This window comes from Crocodylus siamensis, chromosome 7 (assembly GCF_052110815.1).
Source record: "Crocodylus siamensis isolate JL-2025a chromosome 7, ASM5211081v1, whole genome shotgun sequence".
In the NCBI taxonomy this organism is placed as follows: domain Eukaryota; kingdom Metazoa; phylum Chordata; order Crocodylia; family Crocodylidae; genus Crocodylus; species Crocodylus siamensis.
The window spans coordinates 20,079,165-20,099,125 of NC_143401.1; the positions used below are offsets into that span (position 1 = coordinate 20,079,165).

The 19,961-nt window shown below is 43.9% G+C and overlaps 1 protein-coding gene across 2 annotated transcripts in view; it reads right to left on the bottom strand.

The window, feature by feature from the left end:
* ANTXRL (ANTXR like) overlaps positions 1-19,961 on the bottom strand; it is a 94,419-nt gene that overhangs the window by 30,072 nt on the left and 44,386 nt on the right. For both annotated transcript variants that reach the window (XM_090057286.1, XM_090057285.1), the window contains exons 11-16: positions 18,655-18,753; positions 15,748-15,817; positions 10,665-10,743; positions 6,225-6,320; positions 4,946-4,984; positions 612-710 (exon numbers count right to left, since the gene is read on the bottom strand). In XM_090057286.1, coding sequence (XP_089913412.1) covers positions 612-710; positions 4,946-4,984; positions 6,225-6,320; positions 10,665-10,743; positions 15,748-15,817; positions 18,655-18,753 — 482 coding nt within the window. The remainder of the gene's footprint in view (positions 1-611; positions 711-4,945; positions 4,985-6,224; positions 6,321-10,664; positions 10,744-15,747; positions 15,818-18,654; positions 18,754-19,961) is intronic.

Sequence of the window (19,961 nt, forward strand, 5' to 3'; positions counted from 1 at the left end):
TTTATCCTAATACCACATCTTATTATAAATTGAAAATAAAGGATAAAATTATGGTGCTGGAGTTCTAACTGACTTCAGTGGGATCTGTGAACAGGTGCCCAAGAGCAGGATTTGATGTATGGGGTTGCTTAGCTTCTGGCTCTCTAGAGTGAAATTCTCCCAGGACAACTTAGTGCAGTTAGGATTCTTTCCTTAATTCTGAAAGCATAACCACTGGGGCTAAGAAGCCATTGTTTTAATTCAATTAGACATAGTTTGGACCAGACCCTCAGCTGGTGTAAATTAGCACTGCTCCATGAAAGTCCAGAGAGCTGAATTCATTTGTACCAGCTGAGGATCTCAGCTAATAAGCTAAACGTTGCTGTTTCTAATCCCATTTTGCAACCTGCAAATTTGTATTTGCTACTAATTTCAGAACCATTTCATTAGAGACACCGTTTGATATCTGCCTATTTGGAAGGCAGGTTAAATCAGGTAGATATCCTAATTAAACATCAGTGTCTCTTTTCCACCTTGATAACTTTTTAAAAACCATATGAAAGCATAGTACAATGATTTCAATCAAACATTCTGGTTTTTACAGGAATGCAAGACTCAAAAGCCCTTAATACCTCCATCCTTTTAATTCCCCCAACACCTCTGCCTCCGTAATAAGATGCATCAACAGTTGGCCATTTTTTCTTTGGCAATCCATCTTCATCATCTGATTCCTTTGGGAAAGAAGGAGAGAAGAAGCTGCTGATGCTGTTTTTTAAAATCTGGGGATATGGTAAACAAGTGAATATCATATGGTCCTATCCCTGGATATCTGGCTGTGGATATTATAGTTATGTACTGACCATGAACAAAAGCCTCTTGTCTCCCCAGCTCTAACTTTAACTAGGAAAGCCAAAGACAACTGTCAGTTCCCCTTTTCTCTTCTCTTCAGGTTGCTTTTATTTGCAGTCAAATATGCAGAAAGTTTTTAGATCACAATTGACTTTTAAGACAAAGTGGAGATAAATTGTACATTATAATGGACTAAGTGGCAATCCATTAGTCAAATTAAAAAATGTATTAATTGTATTGGGAACTGTGGGAACATCTATATGTCACCCTACAGTAACTACTAAAGCATGGTGCAGCACTGTCCACGCTAAGCCGAGTGTGCGGCACACGGTTAGGCTTAGCTGCTACTTCACTGTAGCAGCGTGCTAAAACAAGGCAGTGTGCCACTATGGCAAAGTAGCTGCTAGTCACATGTAGGCTCACGTGATTGCTACGCTGCCATAGGATGTTATACAGTGAAGTACTGCATTGCTATGGCAACGTAGGGTGATGTGTAGATGTGTCATGTGTCACCTAATAGGGAGAAAGGCCACTACTGTCAGCTTCCAGCTCTGTGCATCAGACTTTCTTCTCACGACAGCTGTAGCAATTTGCTCTTTGTGGAAATAAGCTCACAATACACAATTCACATCTAGGTCTGAATGTGGAATAAGCCCAAAAGCTCAGGAGGTTTCATCTGCCACATGGGGGCTGTTTTTTTTAAATTACCTCGAGTGCAGAGGAGTCTTGATCTGTCTTTTATTTCAGGGCTGCCATTCATTCCTTGCTTAACTTAATTTAGTGCTCATAAAACTGCATGTTTTGACATCCCCTGAGGCACACTGCCAGATCCCCAGCTGATGTAAATTGGTGGAGCTTCATTGACTACAGTTTGATTTATCCTGCTGAGGAGCATTAAAGAGACTTCACTGGAGTTACAGTGATTTATGACAGCTGAAGAAATTTGACCATTGTCTCCTCTTGGTCCACAAAACATGAACGGTAGGGAGAGGGGCCCAGCAAACCTTAGCTATAACAACACTCTCTCTCAGTGCCTTAAACAAACTGGGTGCTGATCCACATGGTTATTACTGGACTAAACTGCAAAGTGCCTCATACTGATCTCCCTAAGCAATGGTATGTTTCTGGAAAACTGGGGAATATGATTTTTTTCTATCAGAAAAACAAGCGAAACCTGATTTATAGAGAAAGGGTGGGATTATTATTGAAACTGTTTAACAGTTTTTGGATGATGTTTTTCAAATCTGTCAGTGTGATCTGGGTGCTAATTTCCTATTAGAAATCTATAAGAGCAAAAGTACAAATCCCTCAGGCAACTCTGCAAATTCATTCTTTGGGGTATGTATGTATGTATGTACGAATGCGTTTTTGTTAATTATCTCTCTTATGCCAATGAAATGCGTTGGAAAAAAGTTGTGCCTATTAACTATGCAGTGCCCCTTGATCTTCCATGTAAAGACTTACACAGCTAAGCAGATTGTGAGGCAGCACCTCTACAAATCCTACAGTGAAAACTAAGGAAACCAAATGTTATTATTTCCATTACTGCTAATTTTTAAGATAAAAAAGCCATGTAAAACTCATCTTTCTTTATAAGAACAAAACAAAGCCACAAATCCAATTATTTTCCCTTTGCTAGGTCATCCTTAAGATTGAGTTAGACATGATACACCTGCAGGTATAATTCATGCATGCTCTTTGTCACAGCCATGACTGGCAAAACATTGAGCCCAGTGGGTGATATCTTGGTCAGAGAGTAGCAATGGAAGTGTTTCTGTTGTCTTCAGTGAAGCCAGGCTTTTGGACACGCCTTGCTCAAATCGAGTGAAATTGAAGATACTTAGATGACACTCCAGTTTAAGTATGTTTGTAAGTGTTTTGCTGCTCTATAAGCCAAAAGACTCAGGTCACTAGCAAGCCTAACTGTATGGCATTTTACTGAATGGATATTAAAAATATTAATAACTTCTATTTTATTACAGTTTTGAAGCACCCATATAAGGTATCCTGTGCACCACATTCAAAGTGCATAACAACACTTATATCTAAAGAATATATGTCATAAAGTTGACGAAAATCTAACCCACCATTGTTTAAGACTGACTGGGAGTATCTACATGTGACACTATGTCACCATAGCAACATGCTATGGAGACATAGCATCCATAGCAGGGGCAGGCAAAATATAGCCCATGAGCCACATTCAGCCCACCATGCTATTCTATCTGGCCTTCGGGGCCCCTAAAAAATTTAGAAAATTAATATTTTTCTGCCCCTGGCTGCCTGTCAAAGATGACAGGAGCCAGGGGCAGTAGGACCCAGGGGGAGTCAGTGGCAGAACAAACAGCCACAGCAGCAAGTCCTAGTATGGCATGGTATATGCTGTTACTGTGCAGTCATTTAGTACTTCCTCTTGGAAGTACTAAATATAGTACATAGTACATAGTAACAACCGTGTTGTAGGGCCACATGTGGATGTGCCCACTGATTTGTAAATAAATGCATTCAGAATCAGACTATATCAGTAGACGTTCAAGCCAGAGTATTTAAATAATCTGTTGACATGTTCTATAGAAAGCCCATCCAGAGAAAGATTAGATGGACAAGGATGGCGAAACCCGGCAAATGGACAAAGATGCAAAAATGTAGCAAATGAATAGTTAGCATTTGCATCCAATGTTATTTCTGGAAATGTAAATGCTATTTAAGCAGGACCAGATTTGACTCCACCTATTAGGTGCCTAACTGTGATGCTCTTTCACACTGCTCAAGTCCTTGAAACCCATTAATACAAGAGGTGGGTGGGTCCTTTTCCTTCTTGCTGCTTTTTGTGACTTAACTTTAAGGCTAAGGTGACAGTGGGCATGTCTACACAAGGTGCTGCGTCACCACAGAAACACACTACAGTGATGTAAAATTGGCGATCATGAATCTTATGGCACATTGCTACAGTGACATAGTGGCAAAGGAAACCTATGCTTGACTGGCAGAGTGCAGTAACAATGGTGTTGTACAGCCATATGTAGATGTGCCCAGTGTTTTGTAAAAGTAGATAAATTAATGGATTTTTAGGGGACTTGAACAGATTAGAACAGAATCACATTTAAGGGCCACAGTCCACTTAGGTGCCTAACAGATGGAATAGAATTTGATGTATAGTCTGTGAGCTGAGTTGCATATTTCAAAATTCATAGGAATCTTAAAATGGCTCACTTTGAAACCTGTGCAGAATGTGGAGACACTGAAATCTCATGTTTCATAATAAGGCTAACTGCCTTAAACAATTAAGATTTTGATGCATATTTCAGAGTTAAATTGCCACAGTATTGCTGCCCAGGACAAATAACAGGATCCTGGAGACAGTAATGGTGGCCTCTAGCAACCACAAAACAGCAGCTGTGGTTCCTTCCTCAGCCAGATGCCAAGTTACAGTAAGTTAGCAAACTGTAACCTTCTTATGTGGGTTTATGCAAGTATTTTTCCATGGATTAACTCTGCTTGTATGTAAGGAATGGGAATAGTCAGGGCTCTATACTAGAGATTTCCTGTTTTTAATGTCATTTATATTAGAGTAACACAGAGAAGTCTCGACTGAGGCCAAGGCCTCATTGTGCTACGGTTTGTAGATGCATTCAATGAGACACAACCCTGTCCCAGAGGGCTCGAAATCTAAATAGACAAAGAGCACATAACTTGTTGTGGCTCTGCTGTGCAACCTTTGGTTTGAAGTCAGGTCCTTAATTCCCAATACGAGGCACCCTAAACCTTACTCAGTTTGAACTCCCACAGAAAACAGTAAGTTTTACCTAAGCAAGAACTACAACATCAACCTGAGATTTTCATTTGTATGTGCTTCTTGTGGAGCAGCACAGAACAAAATATTATAGGTCCGATTGAAACAATGATCCTATAAAATTTCTTCTATGTCCCTGTGTATGTACAGGGGAGATAATGGCAGAGATAATGTTGTCTTGGCCCAGCAGACTCTCTCTTGGCCTCAGAGGTGTCATTTGACATGTATAGTGGATCTGAAGATCTAAGTCAGTGTCATACATTGCAATGGCTGCGGACAGTATAATTACAGACAGTATAATTATATGAAAAGGACTATACTTACTGGCTCAGGGGGTGGTGGTGGAGGAGGCTCCTTGATGACCTATGATTTGGATATGATGGGAAAGGATTTGAGTTAGAGGCAGGTTTCATACATCTGTCAGTGTGCTTATCCCCTGGGCTCTGTTCTGACCTCACATTATAGGCAAGTCCCACTTTTTTGCTCAGTATCTATCCTTTCCCACTTGGCCCTACTTTTCTATGATTTTGTGAATTAGTCTAATTCCTTTTCATCAAATGTCAAATTGGTGCAGGTGAGAGGTGGCCAAGCCTGCCCCTGTGAATCAGGTGTTTATTCATAGTCACATGCTAAATCACCAAAAATATGGGTTCATATTTTATATGCTAAAAATTTCCCTGAACTGTACAGGGGAGTTGATTCCCACAGTCCTGACAAATGAGAGTTTCCAAAATAAAATAATACTGCACCCATAATAATCCATCTTATATAACATGTAGGCATTGCTCTATTCAATGTTGCAAAGTGTAAGTGACATAGGCCACATCAACATGAGACGCTGACTGCGCAGTTGTTAAATACTTCTATAAATAAGTACTAAACGACTGCGCAGTAACCCAAGTTACTGTGCAGTAACATCAATGAATGGCCTTTTTGCCTTGCTGATTGTACAGTCACTTGAGACTACTGTGCAGTAGTATCGCATCATGGTTGCTGCCACATGACACTACTGTGCAGTAGTCTTGGGCTACTGCATAGTCAGTGTCTCATGTAGACATGGCCATAGATAAATACATCCTATTGTCAAACATGATTCAGGCACTTAAAATCTAACTATATCACTCCCTTACCATGCTCAGCAGCACTCTGCTAGAACAAACAATTGAAATCCATGGACACTACATCCTAAACCTGGAGTAGCACAGCTTCTTTAGTGCCCTTGCAAGTGGGCCAACTGGCTCCACTCCTCAGTTGAGGTAATTAACCCTGGCACAGGGCCACATATGTGAACGACTTACTCAAAGTCAGTAGTAAAGTGGTTCCAGGTTCCATGTTCTAATGATGCTAATGCTGTCTCACTTAGACATGAATCAGCAGAGCATTTAATCTCCTTTTTACCTTTAAGCATGTACTTAAGTCCCACTGAAGTCAATGAGACAGGTGCATGTTTCATGCACAAAGAAAGGCTTTCCAAACATGTTCACTTTTTTCCCCTAAAGAAATAAAGATGCTCATTTGCTGTGGTCACTGTCTACTGTGCATCCCTCCAGGTTTTTAACTCCAGCCTCTGGCAGAGAGATGATAAAACAAAGTCCACACTTACCACTGTGCAGCACAGAGGCCAGAACCACCACAGGAGAGCCAGTGCCAGTAACAGAAACAGAATTAAGAGTGCGATGAAAAGGATTGTCCCACTCAGCTGAAAACAAGATGGTGATTTCCACATTACATTAATGTGTTACAAGTGCAGCAGGTTGAGGTCTTAGACATGGAAAAACAAGTCACCTTTTATGCGCTATGGATTTTTAGTCGGTTTACATAAAGAATATACAATCAGTAACTGTTCTTATTGGCACTGTATTCAGTAAGACTAGTTAATCTTTAAAGCCCTGCTTCAGGGGAGCACCCCTGTTCATGAAAGACAGTTATGATCCAACAGTCAATGGAATTTAAACAAGTGCTTGAAGTGCTTTCCTAAAAGGAGGCCTAGAAGTGTGGGTGAGACCCCCCAGTGCCCTCAGTGTGACATTTGCTGTGACTTCAGACTGCAGAATCCTAGCTATTCATGTATGCAGACTAGTCTCTCATTGAAGGGGTAGAAGTAAATTAGGAGCAAACTACATGTTTGGAACAAAGAATGTGTAAGCAACTCAGATATCCTTGTGTCTTGCTTTCACTCTGTTTCCCTGCGTAGACAGCATTGTAGTCTACTAGGCATTTAGGACCATTTAGGCTTTTCAAGCTGTCCACATGCCAATGTGGGCCACATTTTCTAAAGGAGACTAGCATACGGTACCTCCCACTGTGACGCTTCTAATCGGACTTTCAAAGCAGCCAATTACTCAAGAACACTGAGTTCTGATAACCCAACCCTTTATTTTGGACTCTAAGTAGGATCTGAGCTATTTGGAAAAATCTATCCCTGAGTTTGGAGCCCTCCCAAAAATTTAGCTTTACTAAATTAATCTTCATGGCCTTACCCACACCCAAAATTATTTGTTCTACTTCACTTAAGTAAGCTCACAAGTCATGATGGATCTCCATATCACTTTACCGATATCCTTAATAGAGCACTAGCCAATACCGAATCACACTGACCCTTATATACTGCCTGCACCTGTTTCCAGTACCTTACAATGTCTTCTATGAACTCAGGGATTTTTAAATAGCAACTAATTCTCATGACAGGATGGGATGTTGCAGCCAGGAACCTATCGTTTACATGGGCCTGTGTATGGTGTTAAGAGCTAGGGGCAACACTTTAGCCTGGCTGCCTTAGTGTTCCCTTTTCCTGTGCTAATGGAAACATCTTCAGTGCCCATGACCTTAGATTAGGTTTCCTGAGTTTGATGAAAGGTTTTTCTCAGCATTGTCACTGAAACAGGATCAACTGAGAAGATGCAAAATCCTATAGCAAAACAGTGAAAGGGCCAAGGGTAGGTGATAAATGGTTAAGAGGGACTAGAGATATGTTGGAAGAGAGGCTGAACACCTAGAAGTGGGCTGGAATGGGAGCTGTAAGCAGGTAGAGTACAGCTCAGAGAGCATGGACGGACAGTAGGTTGGATGGGAAAGGAGGTAGGAAGTTGTTGAATAATAAAATCCATGAGATTTCCTTAGTTAAATCTACAATCCATATGTTGAATTTATGTGATTAGAAAGTACAAATTAACATCTGACCTATTCTATAACAGGCATTTTCTTTATTGTCTGAGGTGACTTGTATTTATTTCTCCATAATTGTATTTGTTTTTCCATCAAATGGAGAAGAGGCAAAATAAATAAAAGTTGGTCCAAGTTATGTAAACTTGGGCACAGACACTGAGGTCCTGTTTTAAAAGTATTATTCAGGTCTTTCTTAAGCAACTATCCAAGGGACCTAGTTGATTCACATGTTATTCAGCCTTTACTCAGGCAAAAATGTAGGATTTCTTTCAGTACAAAAAAAAGTGGAGCAGTCAATACACTACACTGGTCACACACACATACACAGCCATGAGCTCCTGTTAATGTATGTTTTGTCCCCAGGAATCCTAATTTTCCAATCCTAAATGCTTATGTATAAAATATTAATACACTTGCTAGGAGCTGCTGGAAAAAAGCAACTAAAGTTTCCTTTCAAAGATAAAATACACAAAGCACTGTAGTGAAATAGGACTTGAAAAGAAAATAGCAGACTTCATGCAACAAAGCAAGAACTAGTGCAGGGGGTCACACAGGAGCTGAAGACTCAGGGAGCAAGTAAAGAGAAGGCACTTACTGTTAAGAAAAGGACAGTGCAGAAGAGCCAACCAAGAGCAAGGGCTGATGGGGCCAGGTGATTGCCACTCACAGAAAAGGAGACGAAAGAGAAAAGGAAACGCAGGGAGTCCCTAAATTGATAAAGACAGCATTAAATGCATGAGATTCTGGACAACCCAGAAACTTTATTTGGAAAAAGTGGGCCAGATCTTCAGACGGTAGAATCTGATTTCTGTGGAGAAAGGCTAATTTACACCAGCTGAGCATCAGGTTCCTTTGTCTTGTTTGTTTTAAAGCTACCAGTGAAGGCAGTGCTGATGCAAAGTGCCAGAGTAACAACCTTTGAGAGCTCAGTCTTCTGTTTAGCTCCAGCCAGTGGTGATACGAGCCTCCTCCATCTAAGCTCTAACGGGGAGGGATCGTCTTTATGGCTTAGAGTGCAGTTTCCCTTAAAACTGTATGAAATATTGGTAGCTAAATGCACAACAATAGGTTAACAGTTGTGTTTCACTGTAAGCTCAAAACTAGACCTGCCTTTGTAAGAGATTGTGATTATGAGATTATTTTGAAGGTGACATTGGGTTAAAATGTGAAAATTTCTTGTCTCCTGTGTGTGAAATCTCCCTCTACTAGAGTTCATGTAAAATGCAAAATTTGGAGGTAGTTGTGAAATCAGGTAAAATGACTAAAATGTCTATGATAAATTCTGAGTAACTTAACACTGTGACTTTTTACGGCTCTGAGGTAAATGACTCCAGACTGGTGGCTGAAAAAGTCAAGACACCTCTACTGAGCAGATGTAGACTCCCAACTTTCAGTCATTGTTTTTGTCCCACTTTTTATTACTTCTACACTGAGACTGCCAAACGGGGACCCAATGAGCACCTACGAGGATGCTGGTGTTGGAATGAGCCATGAAATAGCCTCCAGATTCTCACAACAGTGACCAAATCTGGGTTTAGGCCCACTACTGTGATACAAAATGCCTAGTATCCAATTGCTTAGATAACCTTCCTGTAGCATAAAACATCTGGGGCTGGATCCTTAGCTGGTATCAGTGGCGGTAACTCTGTTGATCTTCACTGATTTACACTAGTATGGGGTGTGGACTATCCTTTCACGTGAGGTGTAGTGAGGAGGTTGCTTGTCTATTAATGAGCTACTTAGTTTTGTTTCTATGATTAAACTTCTGTGAAATATCAGTTTTAATGGCTAATTACTATTCTTCTTTGGGCTAGCCAGTCCTCCTGACATTAGACTGGAAGAGCTGATTTTCCCAGCCATCTCTCTCACCTCCTTCCATCAATATCAGCAGCACACAAAGCTCTCTTGACTGAGAGAGCCTGGAGCTGTTGCCCTTTTACAATCCTTATTCATGGCACCCTGGGAGAAGAGAATTCTTCTGTCATTCCAATGGCAAATATAAATCCCTCTGCAGGAGTAAACCTAGGATTTTGAAAAGTGGGATGTGACAGAGAGCTCCCTGACACTGTTTGGCACAACTGGTGTCCATGACTAAAGCTCTCAGCAATAGAAATCACTGTGCATGTGCTGCACATTCAAAGTGGGGTGCAATCACACCATTGAACCCTCCAGATCTGCACCTGTCCCCTAGCGAATATGAACTATACAGGGGGGCAGAAAACAAGCAACAGTGGCCTTTACTAAAGGATTACTTTATTGGAACAGACTGCCACTGGAGGCGGTTCAAGCACCCACTTTGAACGCCTTCAAGACACATTTGGATGCTTATCTTGCTGGGGTCCTATGATCCCTGCTGACTTCCTGCCCCTGGGGCAGGGGGCTGGATTCGATGATCCTCCAGGGTCCCTTCCAGCCCAAATGTCTATGAAATACCTATGAAATTACATTTGCAGTCCACCCAAAGGTGCCCGTGACAAACCCAAAGAACCTTCTCTCCTTAAGAGCTTGTTGAGAGAGTGACTTCGTGCTTTGAGTTCCCATGATAGAATCCAGTATTTCCTGAAGGGCTGGATGACTCTTCTCAGTTCCTTCAACCTGCCCAGGACTTAAATTTCTCTCTCTTTCTCCATCTCTTTCTTGCAGGCTGAAGGGGGAGTATTCTGTTGATTTAGTATGCAAGTCTGTCAAGAGCTATTCATTGCTGCAGTCAGTGGGGGATTAGTCTCATCCAGCCTCAGTGCATTGCTGGGATCAGGTCTATAACTGTGCGTGGCAGCTGCAGAGACTTTCGGTTCATTTAGGATCCCTCCCCTAAAGAACAACCCTTTATTCCCCAGGTGACCAGAGTTTTTCTGTCAGACCCCACATCATTACTTACACACTGTGTGCTGGTGATGCTAACAGAGCTGGAGATGAACGTCAAGCCATTGTTCATGCTGACTTGTAGAAAAACCACCCTAAAGCACAAAAAGATATGCTTATTTTTAGTGTCATCGTCATACTCATTGTTCTCTTCATTCCAGCCATATTTTAGTTTTTGGCTCCTGCAGATAACATGTCTGCCTAGCCAAGGCAGTTATGTGACTGCAGGTGCTTACCTGCAATTGTCTGTCTGCTTGCCCAAGAGCCAGGCTTTTTATATGTTGGCTTAATTAAGTTGGGCCATATGTTCTTTATTAAGGACTCCATCCTACCTGGAGGGAAAGGGCACTAGTACAGTGACTCGCAGCCTTAGGCATTTGTAATAATACCTTCCTAGCCTTAGGCATTTGTAATAATGTCTGTCTGCAGCAAAGAAAAATGTAGGATAGGATCACAGTGTGCTCTCATTCATACTAGTATAAACTTTGACTAACTCCACCATGGTTAGTCAAGTTGAACTAGATTTGTGCCAGCGTAGCTGAACGCAGTCTCAGGCTCTAGTTGAAAGTGCATGTTCCCAGCTGCCCTAGCAGGCCTAGGATGTGCCCCAGGAATCAAAATCTGTACCTGCTTAAGTGTCTGAGTACTTGCATCTTCCCTCTTACTACAGTATGTAAGTACCCAGGGGATTGCAGGGAAGTAAACTAGGGAATTATTCATTGCTAACTTTCACAGGTGTTGGAGTAAGGGAAGAAGCTGCTGAGGTTGGCAGAGCAGCTGACATCACTGGCTGTCAAAAATGGAAAACTTACTGAATGCTAAATAAAATGTGAATGAGCTCTAGACTTTATTAAAAATGGAGAAGTTTGATGGAAGGCTTTACCTGATGTTCTTCTCCCCTTTTCTCACTAACATTCAAAATGAACAGAAACAATTCACACCACTCTACTCACTAGTCTAGTTCCCACAGACTGGTTTCTCCTCTATGGGGGTGTTGAGGGTTGTTAACTTAAATCTCCAGCAATGCTGAATGATTACAAGATGCCCAACCAACAGGTGACACACTGGAGACAAAATCTAGAACCATGTGAAACTTGCCTCCCTCCAGGTCTAGTTACAGATTTGAAGCCCAGCCTGGGGTAGGCTGAAAGGCTTGCAAGCACAGGTTGATTTACAGTGTTCACATATTACCAATTGCAGTTTAAATGTAAAACTAAGAAGTATTCATGAGTTTTCTGCTTTCAGATTTCAGGATATTTAAAGCAATACAAGCAAAGCTGAAGGAAAGATCTGTACTGGTTCCTACAAACTGAAACTGAAGAGATCTGCACAGCTTTGCACCTAGCTCAAATGACTGTGTTCTGAAGAATGTGTAAGTCTACTACTATCAGGAATTTAGCTGTCAATGGTCATAAGTATGCCACTCCGGAGCAGAGAACCACATACTGCTCTTGGTTACGCTGGTTTAAAATCAGTAATGATTTTATTTACTGCAATCCACAAAAAGTGAGCCTTATCCTCTTGTCCTTGTATCATTTATCCTGTTGTCATTTACCCTGTGTAAAGCATATGTAAAATGCTACCACATGAGAATAGCAATGCAAGATGTAAGGAACTGAAGAATCCTCAGGGCTAATAAATACAAACCTATATGATTATATATATAATCATATAATTATGATTTCATAACATATTGCACCTAGAGGTGTAGCATGGCAGTTCTGTGCCTAAAGCAGCCATAATTCACAGAGCAGCATGGGCTTCCACCTTGCTGATTCTGGTGTGATCAGCTGCCACTGCCTAATTTTGTGTCCCCTGACAAAGGCGATGCCTGGAATTGCTGTCCACTGTGACACCTGCATCCAAGGATTTTGTGACCTGGTCACAGAAGGCCACACGGTTGGTCTGACAGGACCTGCCTCAAATGAACCCATGTTTGAAAATGACCCATCCACTACCACTCTCTGGGTGCAGCCCTCCAACTAATTTGCGACCCATCTGACCGTGTAGGCATCGATGCCACAGTTGCCTAATTTCTTAATGAGAATGGAGTGAGAGACAGTGTCAAAGACCTTCCCAAAGTCTAGAAAGACTACATCCACTGCGACACCTGCATCCAAGGATTTTGTGACCTGGTCATAGAAGGCTACCAGGTCTGACACAACTTGCCTCGAATGAACCCATGTTGGTTGCCCCTAAGCATGAGGGTCACAGTGAAGTGCTGAGGGGCACACTGAAGTGCTCTGGGTTAGAATACAAGGCAGTCGAGGGGAAAGAGACTTAACGGTGGGGGTCTACTACAGACTTCCCAACAAAGGGGAAGAGATAGACCAGGAATTATTAAGTCAGCTCACGGAGGTAGTTAGGTCGAAGGACGTGGTCATCATGAGTGACCTGAACTTCCCAGACATCTGCTGGGAAAAGCAGTCAGCCAGATCTGACCACTCACGTAGGTTCCTAGCCCAAATGCAGGACCTCCATCTAACCCAGGAGGTGCACAGCCCCACCAGGGGAGATGCCTTGTTGGACCTGGTGCTGGCCGCGGGTGATGACCTGGCGAGGGGCCTGCGGGTGCTCAACCACCTGGGCGACAGCGATCATCACCTGCTGGAATTCACCATCCAGCACAAGGTGGCAAACGCCTGCAGCAAGGCAGCAGCCCTGGACTTCAGGAGGGTGGACTTCAATGAGCTAAGGAGAATAGTCGGGGAAGCACTGAGGTCCTGGAGGGGAGGGGAGCCAGGTGTCCAAGAGTGGTCGCTCCTTAAGGAGACGATCCTTCAAGCCCAAAGGGAGGTAATCCCAACACAGATCAAAGGGAGCAGGAGGGTGAAAAAGCCCCCATGGCTCACCAGAAGCATCCGGGAATGTCTTCTAGCTAAAAGGGAGGCGTACACCCAATGGAAGGGAGGGGCCATCACCAGGGAGGACTATTCTGTGGTTGCTTGGGGATGCCGGGGGGCAGTCAGGAAGGCCAAGGCCGAGATGGAACTGGGACTAGCTTCCCGGATCAAGGACAACAAGAAGTCCTTTTTTAAATACATAGGGGGCAAAAATAAGGTTCCAGGTAATGTCGGGCCCCTGCAGGACACACTGGGAAAAGTGGTCGTCGCACCAGACGACAAAGCTAACCTATTTAACGACTTCTTTGCCTCCATTTTCCTGAGCAGGGACAGGATCAGCCCCCCGCTGGGCTCCCCTCAGGCCCCAGGGGAGGTGCACCTAGGCCAAGGGTCAGTGAGGATCTAGTCAGGGAACTCCTGGAGCAACTGGATGTATTTAAAATCAGCTGGTCTGGACAATCTCCACTCCAGAGTGCTGAGGGAATTGGCTGAGGTCATTGTGGGACCCCTGGCATGGCTTTACAAGCACTCGTGGTGCTCTGGTGTGGTGCCAGAAGACTGGAAGAGGGCCAACGTGGTTCCCATCTTCAAAAAAGGGAGGAGGGAGGACCCGGGAAACTATAAGTCAGTCAGTCTTACCTCGATCCTAAGTAAGCTTTTTGAGAGAATTATCCTGGCACTTGTCCACGAGGAGCCAGCGGGGGAGATTAAGCTTAGGGGCAACCAACACAGGTTCATTCGAGGCAGGTCCTGTCAAACCAACCTGGTGGCCTTCTATGACCAGGTCACAAAATCCTTAGATGCAGGGGTAGCAGTGGATATAATCTTTCTGGACTTTAGGAAGGCCTTCGACACTGTCTCTCACCCCATTCTCATTAAAAAACTGGGGGACTGTGGTGTCGACACCCACACAGTCAAATGGGTCACCAACTGGCTGAAGGGCCGCACCCCAACTGGGGAGGGGTGAGTCCTCCCACAGCCGATCTCGCTCGCTAGCTTCAAGTCACCAAATCCTTGGATGCAGGTGTCGCAGTGGATGTAGGCTTTCTAGACTTTGGGAAGGCCTTCGACACTGTCTCTCACCCCATTCTCATTAAGAAATTAGGGGACTGTGGCATTGATGCCTACATGGTTAGATGGGTTGCAAATTAGTTGGAGGGCCGCACCAAGAGAGTGGTTGGTGGATGGGTCATTTTCGACTTGGAGGGACGTGGGCAGTGGGGTTCCGCAGGGCTCGGTCCTCGGGCCCGCACTGTTCAACATCTTCATCAGTGACTTGGACGAGGGGGTCAAAAGCACCCTGTTCAAATTTGCTGATGGCACTAAGATGTTGGGGGATGTGGGCATGCTAGAAGGAAGGAATAGGCTACAATCAGACCTAGACAGGTTACAGGGGCGGGCGGACGAGAATAGGATGGGATTCAACACTGACAAGTGCAAGGTGCTGCACCTGGGGAGGAAGAACCAGTACCATACCTACAGGCTGGGGAACTCCCTTCTCACCAGCACAGAGGCAGAAAAGGATCTACTGATGCCAAAATGAACATGGGCCGGCAGTGTGGGGATGCAGTCAGGAAGGCCAACCGCACCTTGTCATGCATCCATAGATGCAGCTCAAGCGGGTCCAAGGAGGTGATCCTCCCCCTCTATGCGGCACTGGTCAGGCCGCAGCTGGAGTACTGCATCCAGTTTTGGGAACCGCACTTCAGGAGGGATGTGGACAACATGGAGAGGGTCCAGAGGAGGGCCACTTGCATGATCAGGGGGCAGCAGGGCAGGCCCTACAAGGAGAGGCTACAGGACCTGAACCTGTTCAGTCTCCACAAGAGAAGGCTGAGGGGGGATCTTGTGGACAAACTAGTCAGGGGGATCAGCAGGCATTGGGGGAGTCCCTGCTCCCCCGAGCACTACCAGGAGTGACTAGAAATAACGGTCACAAGCTGGCAGAGGGTAAATTCAGATTAGACATTGGGAGGCGCTACTTAACTGTCAGGGCGGCTAGGATCTGGAACGAACTTCCAAGTGAAGTGGTGCTGGCTCCTACCCTGGGGGTCTTTAAGACAAGGCTTGACAATCACCTTGGTGGGGTCGTTTGACCCCAGTACTCTTTCCTGCCATGGCAGGGGGTTGGACTTGATGATCTGCTCAGGTCCCTTCTGACCCTACTAACTATGAAGCTATGATCTCCCCTGCTGGACCCTTGCAGATGTGCACCTGGATAATTTCCTCAAACATATCCCTGAGAGCAGTACTTACTGTCCAATATCTTCTATTACTGGTGCAGGGCAAAGCAAATAGGTATCTTGAACAACAGTTGGTTTTTCACCTGAAAGGAAACAATAAAAAATGTAATGCATAAAATGAGCTGTGGATCCTGAAAGTGCCAAACAATGGACAAATGCTGACTTTAAATGAAGAATACAGATATTAAGCACTTCTCAGGATCTGACTGTCAGCATACTTTTGATGACACTGTTTATTCATAGCTGTACTCAGAAAGTCTTGTTGCTGCGGGTGGAAATCATCATAGTGGTATTTGTTATCATTTTAATTAGCGGTTGTGATATCTTCAGGCTTGTAACATTAAATGGGCATCATCAGGACTGCTCATCTCAATATTGAACCTCGTATTGTGCAACTTGTCTTTTTGCAAAATGTATGTCTCTTTTTATATAAAATTACTCACTAAGGAGCTCCATTTTCGAGTGGGCAAGTCTACAGCTATGCATTATAATAAGGGTTTGCAGTGGATGGCACAACAACACAGAAAGGAAATCATTTTCCATGTTCGGATGGTTATAGATGTTTGCAGTCTTGACTTCACATGTGAAATACGAAACATGACTGTAATGGGGATGGCTTTGGCTTCATTGATTAGGGGCTGAGAAAAGGGAAGGAGCTTCCCCGTTAGCTGGATAGATACCAGCTGTTTGCCCAAACTGAGACAGCTGACTGGCAGCTGAAGGCTATGTAGTCTGCTCGGGGCAAGCCATCTGGATACTCTTGAAAAAGGGGCCTACAGGACTGGAATAAGGTTGCAGGTGACAGGCACACACAGTATGTCTACACTGTGACTGCAATGTAGGGTAGATATACGTGAGCTAGCTGGCTCAAGTACTAGCATTAGTCAGGCCATAGCAGCACAGGGCTCAGCACCACCAGCTGCAAAATTAGCCCAACAGGCAGATTAATTAGAAAATTAGCCCTAAAAGCAGATTAAGCAGAAAATAAAGCTCTATGACACCATGGTTAGACTGCTACCGGCACCTGAGCTAGGTAGTTTAAATGTGGCTCAGGTACATCGACACTACAATGGAGTCTTGGTTGTGATCACAGTCTGAGCACAGCCTGGACAGACTGGTCCAGGGTGCAAGTGAGGTAAAGGTTTTCCTCATTTTATGCAGTATATGTGTTCCCAGAAAACTGTGCATAAATAGACTTTGCATAAACGGAACCCAGTTTATAAGGTAACAAATAGGGATACGTTCCCATGGCAGTGAGGCAGAGAGGGAGTGAGGCTGGGGCTAAGGAAGGGATGGGGGTAGGGGCCCAGTGCAGCCCAGCAGCTGCAGGCAGGTGACGTTGGCCACTCCTGGAGCTGCACAAGGGAGTAAAGTGGGGGGAACTGTCAGTGGGTACAGGGCAGGTTGGGGGGCATGGCACAGTGCAGCCCAGGGGCTGGGGTGAGTGGGGACAAATGGAGCCCCAAGAGAGCCTCCGAGACATGCTAATTAAGGTCTGGGGAAAGATGCATGAATCCTAGAGACCAAATTCTCTCTCTGTACAAGAGTTCATGCAAAGAGTATCAGCAGCAGAAGCCACTATGTAAATTGTCCGACTCTGCCTCCTGGACTGTCCATACTCATCCATAGCTGAGAGGGGAGATCATTTTCCCTGACATTAGTACCCCTTGGCCCCTCTGCTGCGTTGTCTAAAGGGGGAGAGTGAAGGGGGAAAGAACATTGATGATTTTGAGCTAAGACAACAAAGGGACAGATCCCCAGATGGCTTAAATCAGTGTTGCCTTAATATAGCTATGTCAGTTTACACCAGCTGAGGATCTGGCTCAGGGAAGGCCATGATGGAATGGCTGTAGAATTATGGTGCTTTCCTTTGTGCATATTTCAGTTCTAGGTCTGCCCTAGCATTCTCACTACCAAATGCAAATAGACATGCTGCTTGATGAATAGTGACAAAGAGAAGAAAGCCCAAAGTCTGGCCATCTGTTCACCTGGAAACCCATGAGGAAACAAACTGCTACCTCTGGCAAAGGGCGTTTGAGAGTGGAGTGAGAGAGACCACCAGCATTTCCTTAACATAGTGTCTGACCAAGCAGCCAAAGCAGGAAAAGAAGGAGCAATTCATGGGCATTGCCTTGTAAATGAATTAACTGCTGAAAGGAAGTTTTTGATGGACAGACATGTCATATAAAAGCCCTATTGTATTCAGCCAAGGGAGGTGGCATGGGAATAAGTGGTGCTAACTCCCACAGCCACACTCCTGACAGACGCATGTTGCCTGTTGGTGGAGAAGGAGATGTGAGGGAGGCTCAGTTACTTTAGCCTATTCAGCCCTTTGCCTGAATACTGAGGCTGCCACCAGATGCCTAGTTTAGCATAGTTATGCAATGGGAGCTTTGTACTATGGATATCAGGCTGAGATTCACCAAATCATTTCACAGAGGATATGAACAGACACCAGCAGCTGGTTACAAACTCCCAAACAGTTTCTGACTACATCACTCCCCTTCCCTCCCCACAAAGTAGAACCAGGCTCATACCACCTTTTCCTATACCATTAAAGGGAACAGAGGACAATTTCATTCCCTGCCCCACCCAGGCCTCCACACTCACATCCCAGCTCCTACTGGGCTTTATTAGAATGGATGGAAAGTCACATTAGTTTAGTTGTTCATGCCAAGTAAAGATGAAATTCACTCCTGTTTTATACATCATGTATATACTACTTAAGTCCCAATTAAACCCTCAAAGTACAACTTAGTGGATCACATATCTTGGGACTGCACAAAGATGAATTTCATTCTTACTGTGGGTTTAAGGGCTTAGCCAACTCCAATTAAAGACAATGCAAAGACTCCCATTTATGGTCCCGCAGGCAGATTTGGCAGCACTGGGTTATAAAATTGTCAGCCTGGCAACTTACTGATAGTAATGGTGTCATTGATCTTGAAGCTGCAGAGAACTTGGTCAATATTTCTTGCATGATAAAAGCCATTGCCTCTTACCACAACTTGAAAGGATTCTGGAATGGTAAATAAGAGTGAATTATGAAAAAAGGTTAACCTTTCATTCCCCTCTCAAATATTGCATTTCATTTTAGCCCCAGAGGGATCTCAAGTATGACACAGTAGCAGCTGCTTCCTACTCTACAGGAGCATCTACACACTGTCCTATGTTATTGTAATGACATGCAATGTTGCCGTACAGTGCACCACAGTGGCATAGTGATCACATGAGTCTATACATGATCGGCAGCTATTTTGCCATAGCAGTGCCCTCTACCATTTTAGTGCACTGCTACGGTAAAGTAGCGGTGAAATCTAACCGTGTGTCTTGCGCATGGTGATGATGCAGTATAAATGGTTACTGCCCTTTTGGAAGTACTAAAGCATGGTGCTGTAGCCATGTTGCCATACAGCAATATGTAGATGTGTATCACCTGAATCTAATTATGCACTCTGAACCTTCTTTATAAATGACTACTGTAGTCATTGTTGGTGCTGAAGTAATCCAAAATACTGCAGGATCACTAGTGCAAACTAATGGCTCTTGGATCATTATTGTAGACTATTAAAAGATGACTTAATTCCCTGGAGAAATACTTGCTATTAACATTTTAACATTGTGTATATTTTGTGATTTTCTGAATTCACTTCCCCAGGGTTCTTCTCCTCCACAATAATTCAATATCAGAATAATTTATAAATCCAACTATAGGACCACATCTGCTTGTGTAAGTTACCAGATCTGCACTGAAGTCAGAGTTACTTTGAATTATACCTGATGGGAATTTGGCCTATAATGGCTAGGGACAGACATTCAAAAAGCCTGAGCCTGAATTGATTCAATCTTCTCAGGTTAGTTTAACCTGGCTAGGCTGAACCAGTTCGTAACTGCACAGACATCCCCTCTGGACTGAAGAAATATAGGCACATGCCTGCAGTGGCTCAAGCTAGAAGTCAGGGGACACTAGAGCAGCCCTTCCTTCCCTTTACTTACACAACAGGGAGTTACACTGGGAGTTGACAGCATTTATCATCCTGTCCAGAAAACAAAAGCCTCTCTCATTAGTTAAAGCTCTTCTGAAACATTTTTTTCTGAGGAGGAATGGAGGGACACTACCAGCTACCTGTTGAGTAGCTCTAAAAAGCCTTAAGTGGACACTGTCCTGTCTGCCTTATACAGACCCCTCTCAGCATTAGCCAGCATACCACATGCTGGCTACCAGTG